The sequence below is a fragment of the Lolium rigidum genome, chromosome 7 (genome assembly GCF_022539505.1).
Source record: "Lolium rigidum isolate FL_2022 chromosome 7, APGP_CSIRO_Lrig_0.1, whole genome shotgun sequence".
NCBI lineage: Eukaryota > Viridiplantae > Streptophyta > Magnoliopsida > Poales > Poaceae > Lolium > Lolium rigidum.
This window is the reverse complement of record NC_061514.1, coordinates 35,098,155-35,108,377: the sequence shown is the minus strand read 5'-3', so window position 1 is coordinate 35,108,377 and position 10,223 is coordinate 35,098,155. Positions and strand designations below refer to the sequence as shown.

General features: G+C 44.6%; 1 protein-coding gene across 4 annotated transcripts; it reads left to right on the top strand.

The window, feature by feature from the left end:
- Nucleotides 1-2,261: 2,261 nt before the first annotated feature.
- Nucleotides 2,262-9,718, top strand: LOC124676264 (ubiquitin carboxyl-terminal hydrolase 3-like). Of its 4 annotated transcripts, XR_006993561.1 has the most exons (10): nt 2,262-2,355; nt 2,444-2,575; nt 2,722-2,766; nt 2,907-3,018; nt 3,192-3,250; nt 3,346-3,420; nt 3,752-3,800; nt 3,879-3,955; nt 5,627-5,816; nt 9,301-9,718. XR_006993561.1 is itself a non-coding variant. In XM_047212342.1 (9 exons), exons 1-9 carry the CDS (start codon nt 2,272-2,274, stop codon nt 5,714-5,716), a joined length of 720 nt encoding a protein of 239 aa, XP_047068298.1. In that variant the 5' UTR covers nt 2,262-2,271; the 3' UTR covers nt 5,717-5,913. The 4 variants fall into 4 exon arrangements, 3 of the variants coding, with proteins under 3 accessions (XP_047068298.1, XP_047068297.1, XP_047068300.1); XM_047212342.1 differs by lacking the exon at nt 9,301-9,718 and having other exon boundaries at nt 2,910-3,018; nt 5,627-5,913; XM_047212341.1 differs by lacking the exon at nt 9,301-9,718 and having other exon boundaries at nt 5,627-5,913.
- Nucleotides 9,719-10,223: the final 505 nt, after the last annotated feature.

Genomic DNA, 10,223 nt, shown 5'->3' with positions numbered 1-10,223 from the left:
AAGATCTGGGGGACAGGAGTCTCTGTTCCGCACGCCGCCGGGCGGGGAAGTGCCCCGGAAGGCTCCTCCATCGACACCACCGCCATCTTCATCAACGCTGCTTGTCTCCCATGAGGAGGGAGTAGTTCTCCATCGAGGCTCGGGACCGTACCGGTAGCTATGTGGTTCATCTCTCTCCTATGTGCTTCAATACAATAATCTCATGAGCTGCCTTACATGATTGAGATTCATATGATGATGCTTGTAATCTAGATGTCACTATGCTAGTCAAGTGAGTTTTACTTATGTGATCTCCGGAGACTCCTTGTCCCACGTGTGTAAAGGTGACGAGTGTGTGCACCGTGTGGGTCTCTTAGGCTATATTTCACAGAATACTTATTCACTGTTATGAATGGCGTAGTGAAGTGCTTATTTATATCTCTTTATGATTGCAATGTGTTTTGTATCATAATTTACCTATGTGCTACTCTAGTGATGTTATTAAAGTAGTTTTATTCCTCCTGCACGGTGTAATGGTGACAGTGTGTGCATCCGTGTTAGTACTTGGTTTAGTTGTGTTGATCTGTCATGCACTCTAAGGTTATTTAAATATGAACATTGAATTGTGGAGCTTGTTAACTCCGGCATTGAGGGTTCGTGTAATCCTACGCAATGGTGTTCATCATCCAACAAAAGAGTGTAGAGTATGCATCTATCTATTCCGTTATGTGATCAAAGTTGAGAGTGTCCACTAGTGAAAGTCTAATCCCTAGGCCTTGTTCCTAAATATCGCTATCGCTGCTTGTTTGCTCGTTTCATTGCGTTACTATCGCTATCATATTACCACCATCAACTACACGCCAGACAAGCTATTTTCCGGCGCCGTTACTACTGCTCATATTCATTCATACCACCTGTATTTCACTATCTCTTCGTCGAACTAGTGCACCTATTAGGTGTGTTGGGGACACAAGAGACTTCTTGCTTTGTGGTTGCGAGGTTGCATGAGAGGGATATCTTTGACCTCTTCCTCCCTGAGTTCGATAAACCTTGGGTGATCCACTTAAGGGAAAACTGCTGCTGTTCTACAAACCTCTGCTCTTGGAGGCCCAACACTGTCTACAAGAATAGAAGCTCCCGTAGACATCAGTAACTTTTTCCCAGGATTTTTTTGATATATTATACGTTTTTTTCGACGTCGTATGGAAAAGTTATTGCGGTTTTACCATTTTTCAAAACTTTTTTGCAAAAAAAGTGAAAATTCAAATTTGTTAATTTTCCCTAATAGTAGGTTGCATAACATACAAGAATCTGAAAACATTTTATTTTTTGAATTTTCTATCATTTTCTTTTCTATTTTACAGTGTCAAAAAAGGTTTTTCAGCTGACGCAAACCCTTTAGTACCGGTTCGTGTCACGAACCGGTACTAAAGATTCTTTAGAACCGGTACTAAAGGTGTGGACAATGCAACCGGTACTAATGCACTCTTTAGTACCGGTTCGTAAGGAAACCGGTACTAAAGGCTTGGACGGAAGCCCCTTTTTCTACTAGTGCATAGGAAAGCCACATGAATTTTCTTTCGCGTAGGAATTTTATAAGGAACTCATAGCTAATGTAATATTTCCTAGATGAAGTAGGCTAGGGGAGGTCCATAGGAAGAATTCCATAGGTTCTATTTCATAAATATTAAACGGCGATCATAGGGAAAGAAATCTATAGGAATACAATCCCTGAGAATCATGTGCCATTCTTACAAATCAAACAAACCCTTAATGTATTCTGAAATTTTATTTGCAGAGGCTAGCTGTAATTGATATCTTCACGATATCATTAATATTCCTTTTATTATAAAAAATCCCATCCGCCAAGTTTGTATCCTCTAGGTGAGATCTGCTCAAAGTCCCAAGTCAGAATCAAAACTCAAGAAAAAAATATTGGGCATTAATATTGAAATATTTGAATGTAATTTTTAATAATTTTTTTCTTTGTCCTAGTATCGAGTTTTTGTTTATGTTTTGGTACGGAATAGCTTAGGTTGGTTTAATTTGAATTTCAGTATGTTTTTTAGCAACGAATTTCAGTATGTTTGTTGTAATAGATACACATGGACCAAAGATTTTTTTGTTTTGAGAATATCGTGGGCCCTAGATACACACAAGCCATGGACATTGGGCAGATGGGCCGGCAGCGGCGCATGGTACGGTGTCCTGACCTTGCCGGGCCAGCCCCCTCACGCATGGGCTCGACGGCCACCACTCTGACACTACCCGCTTCCCTCCGGCGAAGTCCCCATGGCGGCGCCGCCCTCCGCCGCCTCGGCCTGCTCCGGCGAGCGGTGGCCTCCACTAGAGTCCAGCCCGGACGTATTCAACCAGGTTCGTGGCCTCCCCTCTCTTCCCGCTGCTCCAATCATCGCTACCACTGCCGTCAATCTGACCGAACGCCTCGCCACCACGCGCGCAGTTCATGTGGTCGCTGGGTGTGCCGCAGGGCGAGGCGGAGGTCCACGACGTATACGGTCTGGATTATGACGCGCTGGCGACGGTTCCCCAGCCCGTGCTCGCCGTCATCTTCTGCTTCCCCGATCCGCCTGAGGTACAGGACATGACATGCTCCCTGTTCTGTTCAGGCGCCCAAGTCGCAGCACATTGGCAGCACATGGTCCCTTTTGATATAAACCAGTTTAGTTCCCACAAAGTAGTTTTCTTGAACTACACACTCACTCTTTTGCTTTGATGCAGAGTTCAAGTCATCCTTCAGAGGAAGTCTTAGCCACTCAACATAAGGTGAGCAAATGTGTTCACTGTAAAGTGCATGACTCCTTCCTTGGTGTTGTACGAGTAGAAGTTTATGTCTGCATTATAACAGGAATCAGATTGTTTTGGCTTTAACCATACGTGTGTGTGTGTGTCTCATGCCTTGACAGCAGGAAACTTCGGATGATGTGTATTTCATACAACAGATCGAATCATTAGGAAATGCTTGTGGAACTATCGCTCTGCTTCATGCTGTTGGAAATGCATGTTCAGAAAGTTTGTGTAGGTTTGCTCTGTACATCTATCCTCTTGTTCTGCAACAAGTCTTTCTATTGCCCAGGTGATAGCAAATTGTACTGAAGGGCTTATGTAGTATGTAAAGTCATTTTCTATGATTGTGTTAACTAGTGTTGGTACTGCAATTTTACTAAAGGAACTTATGTTGTCCTTTGTAGTGGATAATTCATGCTTGGACTTGTTCTTCCAATCAACAGCCAGCATGGACCCATATGAGGTTCTTCTTTCTTACTTCAAGTTTGGCCTCCTTACCTTGACCACTTTCACAGTTTTTTTTTTACTTATCTTAATATCATATTACCAAACATTTAGCGTGCGAGAGTTTTGGAGAAGGACGATGACATTGCAAGAGCCCACTCATTGGCTGCCAGTGCTGGTGACACAGAGGTACTGATATTATTTGCCTTATATGTGGTGGAATCCTATCACAGGAAACGAACTAATCATTGCAGAAGCTAATAGATTGATATGTAGGGGCTTATAGAAATGATTTTGGAACTTGAAATTATGTTAGTTCATATGTAGTTAAGTGTTTTCTGTTGCTGTTTCTTTCAGTCGGAATGGAAAGATATAATGTTGTACACAGTATGTTTATTGATGAGTTTCTAACAGACTACTGCAGTACCACGGGGTTATCTTTCAGTTTGATTTTTCTGTCAAACTTGTCTTTTCCTTTTTCCAGTTAGAACATTAACCTCTATGCCTGGGCCTTGTGCAGCTCCCTGACGATGTAGAAGAGCATTATATCTGTTTCGTGGCTCTTAATGGCAAGTCTGTTTGTTTTGTCTCAGTGTATTGTCAGTTTTATTGCTTTTTCCGGGACTAAGGAGTGACATTGTCTGTAGGAACACTTTATGAGCTTGACGGCATGAAGGGTGGACAAAAAAAACATGGTTCCACATCTCCAGAAAGTTTACTGCAGGTATTGCAAAATAACTTTTGAAGTAGGGACTATTCATTCCCCATTGCGTCGTCTTAAACTAATGGTATTGTGAGGCAAATGTTATCTTCATCTTCACATCTGACAGCTTCCCAGTTACTTCCTCCCTCTTGGGGACATAACATGCTCTTCTCTTTTAGTCTATTCTTCTAGGCTTGAGCATATGAGTAGAACTATTACTTGGTTTTAGAGGTGCTCAACTAAGTTACTATCACAGCTGTATTGTTCAAGTTATATCATGGGCCGATCCTATGTCTTGGTAAATTCTACGTAAAATCATAGAAGCAACAGTCAGCAGGTATCTGAATATTTAAGATTGTGCATGTCCATTTACAAGAATCAGCAACCAAACTCAAGGATTCAACAGCACTGACTTGACTTGTCAATGCGTTGTAATGACTTGGACACTCTAGAGGCTTTTGGGACCTTAAAAAGAAGGGTTAATTGGATAAATTACACTCCAATTTTCTCAATGTTTGAGAAACGCTACCGCAACTTTCATCTTTTGAAAAACGCCACTGCAATTCCTTGTACGTTTCATAGATGCCATTATGCCTACTTAAACACATATGCCAAACAATATGCCACTAGTATTTCTATCATACATAGTTACATACGCATAATGGTGCGCCCCACCCGAGTCGGACTTTTTTTTTGCAAGCAAATCGAATCATACTAGGTCAACCCGAAGCGATTCTCTTTTGGCTTCCCCGCCGTGAAACAAATCCGATAACTCCGGCTGCGGCAGGCGGCGATATGGACATGGAGGCGAAAGAAGCCGGCAGTCCTGGCGGAGGGCTACACCTGGTTCCCGCACTTCGGCCTGACCGAAGCTCCGTTGAATGCGACCTCCCCTTGGCAGCGGAAGTCAGCGAGCATGGCGACGGTCGTGCCGGTGGATGACTGCAAGCATGCCGACGGCGAACACTGATTCCCGCGTTTCCTTCCCTTGACTCTGAACGGACCGAGGTTCCCACAACCCCCTCTCCGCCTGTCAGCGGAAGGCGCTGAGCATGACGGCAGCGGACGACGGCGACCACTCGACATCAACGACGATTTCGGCCCCGAATCCTCTCTCCCTGTGCTCGTGAGAACCACCACCCCGCGAGACAAGTTCTCCTCTTCAGTAGTCCAGCGCTGCTCGTGTTGGACCTTAGAATACGTGGCGCATGGTCGCCTCCGTGGAAGAAAGCAGCACATTAGGATTCTTTGGTCACATGTTTTTATCCTGTATCCTCAGAAGAATAGATATAATTTAGAATAACATGGGGCAAAAAATTCCTATAAAGGGGAAATCATCAAAGTCCTAGCTTAATCATCAAATTTCCCACGTAAGCGTCTAAGCCTGATAGGTTCAGGTGGAGCACACCACATATAGTATATACAACTGTAAGTACGAGTGTATATTGGCTACTATCGGGTTGTATGAAGAATTGCAATGTCGTTTTTCAAAAATCGAAAGTTGTACTGGCGTTTCTCAAATAGCCGGAAATTGCAGTAGCATATATCCGATTAACCCTAAATAGAATAGGCTCAATGGTGCATTGGTACTAAGAAAATGGATTCAGTTAGTAGTGTTTATCCTACTGCTCATTTGCATTTGCAATTATTTCTCTCCTGCTGCAATAATAATTTTATTTTGTATTTAATCAGGATGCTGTGCATATCATTAAGGACATAATGCACAAGATTCCCAGTTCGATGAACTTCAATGTCATGGTGCTATCAAGAACACTGAAGTAAAGCTGTACTGAATACGGTAGATGGAACGTAGATCATCAGTTTCAGCAAACAACACCAGCTTCCCACTCTTCCACAGGAGCTTCTGCCGGGCACTTCTATGGTATTCTTACTCTCCGATGGTGATTAGACCATTTTGTATATCTATTTCTATCCTGTGTGCACACTCGTAATTTTCATTAAGTCAAATCTTTGCAGTACTTCCTTGTTGCAACATTTAATATAACTTCCTGTTCTCCATGCATGCAAATGGTTTTCATTATCATCTTGCAGAGCTGTTTCACTCTTTGGTTATCCTTTCTAAAATCAAATTATGGTCGAGCAACCCATATGTATACAGGAATAGCACCTGTTTGACCAACGTTTACCTATGTCACTGCCTATTCTACCAGTTTTTGTGGATAAAAATGAAATTGTTACTTTGTCATGGTAAAGAAAGTTTGTTGATTTACCTTTGAGCTCCCATATGTATACAGGAGTAGCACCTGTTTGACCAACGTTTACCTATGTCACTGCCTATTCTACCAGTTTTTGTGGATAAAAATGAAATTGTTACTTTGTCATGGTAAAGAAAGTTTGTTGATTTACCTTTGAGCTCGCAGAAGTTAAGTCTATAGGAATAATTTCCAAGTCTTGTACAGATCTTTTAATGAGAACTACCGGAGCTTCTCCTGAGTTTTCAGCCAGTAGGATATTCCCAACTACTGATCTTCTGCATCTAATTGACATGCCCTCACTGACATTAACAAGTGGAGCTAACTATCATCGAGCAATATTCACTCCACTGCTGAAAACAAAGTTGCAGCTCGAGGCGGCGCACGTGTGCAAAAATCCACTTCCTATGATAATGCTATTCTGTGTTCCGCTTCCGCATGGGTAGATCGACCATAAGAGGAATGATTCTTAGCTTAATCATTGAAACCTAACTAGTGCAGCCAGTGGCAGTCTAAGATATCTTCTAACGAAAGCTACCTGAGCTTCTCCTGAGTTTTCAGCTAGTAGAGCCATAACTAGTTGTTTTTTGGCAACTAACTTTCAAGCTCACACAGTCACACTGATGTCGACAAGTGATATTCACTCCACTGCTGAAAACAAGTTGCACCTGGAGAGAGCGAACGTTTGGAAAACTAATGCTATTTTGTGTTCCGCTTCTGCATATGGGCAGACCGATCATATGAGGAATTATTCTCATCTTGATAATGGAGGCCTAATCAATCAGCCAGTGGCAATTTAAGCGATTAAACTTGAGGCCATATGGCACCGTTCACACCACTTGAACACACTACAGGACATAAACAGTGTTCTTCTACATCCATGGCACGAAAACATAAGAAGAGCTCATTGATTGAGCTTGACACATCCACAAGAAGGTAGCTTGTGGCTCACAATTAACGTGTCAATGAGACTACAATATAGACACCAAGTTGTGTTGGTTATGTGCACTTTCTGGCAGGTTGGATAGCCAGAAAAGGGGAATTTTGGCGCGTTTCGGCCAGAATTCAGGCGCAAACGGGAGAGGTGAGGGGAGCCTCTCCTGCGCAGGGCAAGCGGCAGATTCATCTGACCCAGGTGTCCTACACCCTAGGAGGGAACATGGGTGGGGTGGGTGGGGTGAACCTACCCAACGCAGGAGGGATGCATCCGAGATTCATAACATATTTCACCTGCTGGGCTGGCTGCGTTTGCTTTTCCAAGGCAAGGAATGAACATACTCCTATCGTTGGATCCTCACGATAATATATTGTCGTACCGGTCACCTACTCCCAAGTTCCAGGTAGTACTCCCGTGTCGTGATATCGTCACGGCATATGCCATATGATGGCTAAAGATAGGTGGTTCCTGCTATGGTCTACGACGGTATCCGGATGCGGGTATGAGCACAAGCGACACAGCGGTGTACCCAGGTTCGGGGCCCTCGTATGGAGGTAACACCCCTACTCCTGCTCTAGAGTGTATATGATATATGACAGTACAATGGCGCTCCTTGAGCTGTATCCGACTGCGAGGAGAGACGAAGGCCTCTCTCTCGAGCAGCTCTTAAGTATGGAAATGAGAAGTGATTGATCGTCCCCCGCACAGGAGGGGTAGCGCAGCTTATATAGACGCTGGCAACATTACAAAGAGGTCCCTATGACCTACTGGCCGGCTCCGCCGGCTCCGACTTTCTCGTTCCTTCCCGAGGCGCTGGCGTTACCGGCCGTTAGGACCTGTCTGTCCTTCCTGCCGAGGTCAGCGGCGATAGGACGTTCCAAGCGACGTGGGGGAGGTGTCCGTTGTCGGTGCCCGTAGCCTGCGGCGCACGACGTAGCTAGGCCATGATGGCCTGTTTGACGCGGGGCACTGTTGCTCCATAGTGCCCCTTACTTTACGGGAGATGAGATCAATGTGGACTTTCGCACCTGGATGACCTTTCCGGAGCCTTCTCCTGCAAGAATCACCAGCCTCGAGCCGGTCAGGGGAGAGACAAACCAAGCCGGACATGGCATGTAGAAGCCGGCCCAGCCATAGCGCAGCCGGCCATGACTGGACCAGCGTAGACATGAGGTTAGCTGGCTCGCAAGGCTCCAGCCGGCTGCTCCTTAGCCGGCCTTTGCCGCGGGCCAGCCGACCTCGAGCCAACTGTTTCCAATCTTTTGTCATACCGGGGTCTTCCCCCGACATCCCGACTGTCTCTCCAGGTAGTATCAGCGTCCTGGTGTGGTGGTGCTGGCCTCGCAGCCGTGGTCTTTCCAGTCAGGAATCGGTGGCGGCATACACCGGAGAACTCCATCCATCCATTGACTTGACACCGGTGCCGTGTGAAAGCGAAACTCCACGTGTAAGAAATGTAATTGTAGAATCTACCAAACAGTACTCTCTAGTCCTGGATGTTTTTCCTTGGTACCAAAATCTGGAGTCTGGGCACATTCTTTTCTCTGATAGTGACATACGAATGATAATATCGCTGGTACAAACAAGAGAAGATGCTTAGTTCTCCCATAAAAGTATTAAAAAGTGGCCGATGTGTATCCCCAAAAAGAGGTGCCTTGTCAGCTTGTAGCAATGCCAAATCTCAACCGGAAACCCACCTCCAATGCACTGCTCTGGTAGCCCCTTGCAGCGGGTTCTGTTTTCCCCACCAGAAAACAAGCATCATCCACATGTAAACCTCCTTGTATACACCATGAAGATCAACTGTTTCAGCAAACAATACCAGCCTGCCACTCTTCCGTGAGAGCTTGTGCCAGGCGTTGCGCTGTTTTTTTTTTTCTGTTCATCTACTTGTTTGCACCCATTTTATTGCAATTATAAATACTAACATTTTTGTCATTTTTAATACTTAGGTCTAACGATTGATCTAACTTTTGGTTCTCACTAAATGACTCGTGGTTCTCACTATGTTCAGTTGAAGCTGTCTTTCACTTTGGTCAACCATCCATATATATACATACAAATGTAAATTCTGTTTGACCAAATTGTACCTACGTCATCTTCCTAATTGTCTGATGCACCATGGTCCATGGATAAAATTGAAGTTGTTATATTTTCATGGAAAGTTAAGTTTATTTGTTTATTTACCTTTGAGCTCATAGAATCTATGTCTACAGGAATAATTTCCATGTCCTTTAGAGAGTTCTCTTAACGAAAGCTACCCGAGTTTTTGCTGAGGCTTTAGCTACTAGATGTCCAGATCACTAACCAGTGGGTCTTTCGGCAACTACTTGAGAAGCCCACGGTGACGTGGACAAGTGGAGCGAATCAAGTTGCACCTGGAAGCGGTGAATGTGTGTAAAACTACCTCCTATGATAATGCTATTTTGTGTTCAACTTCAGCATGGGCAGATCGATCATAAGAGGAATGATTCTCAGCTTAATCATGGAAACTGATCAGTACTATAGCCAGTGGCAGTCTCAGAGCTCTTCTAACGAAAGCTACCGGAGCTTCTCCTGAATTTTCAGCTAGTAGACCCATAAGTGGTGGCCTTTTGGCAACAAACTGGCAAGCTCACACTGGTGTCCACAAGTATTCAGTACTCCACTGCTGAAAACAAGTTGCACCTGGAGGCGGCGAACGTGTGGAAAACTACTTGCTAGGATAATACTATTTCGTGTTCCGCTTCCGCATGGGAGGATTGATTATAAGAGGAATGATTCTCATCCTGATCGTGCAAGCCTAATCAGTCCAGCCATATATGTGGCGCCGTTCGCACCACTTGAACACACTACAGAACATAAACAGTGTTCTTCTAGTACCATCCACGGCAGGAAACATAAGAAGCTAGCCCAGTGATTGAGCTTGACGAACCTGCAAGAAGGTAGCTAGTGGCTCACAATTATCCTGTCAATGAAACTAGGAGTAGAATATACACACCAAACTGTGTTAGTTGCGTGAGGTTGGATGACCGGAAAAGTGGAATTTTGGCGCATTTCGTCGGGAATCCAGGCACAATTGGGAGAGGCGAGGGGAGCCCCTCCTGCCCAGCTGCCTGCCCACCTTTCGTCGCCTCCGCGGGCGGCAGATTCATCATTC

Bases quoted from the DNA above. Each gene is read 5' to 3' on its own strand.
- LOC124676264 (XM_047212341.1), top strand. From the start codon at position 2,272: ATGGCGGCGCCGCCCTCCGCCGCCTCGGCCTGCTCCGGCGAGCGGTGG. The intron at 3,251-3,345 runs GTTCTTCTTTCT...CCAAACATTTAG, and splicing joins CCAGCATGGACCCATATGAG to CGTGCGAGAGTTTTGGAGAA. The intron at 3,956-5,626 runs GTATTGCAAAAT...GTATTTAATCAG, and splicing joins CTCCAGAAAGTTTACTGCAG to GATGCTGTGCATATCATTAA.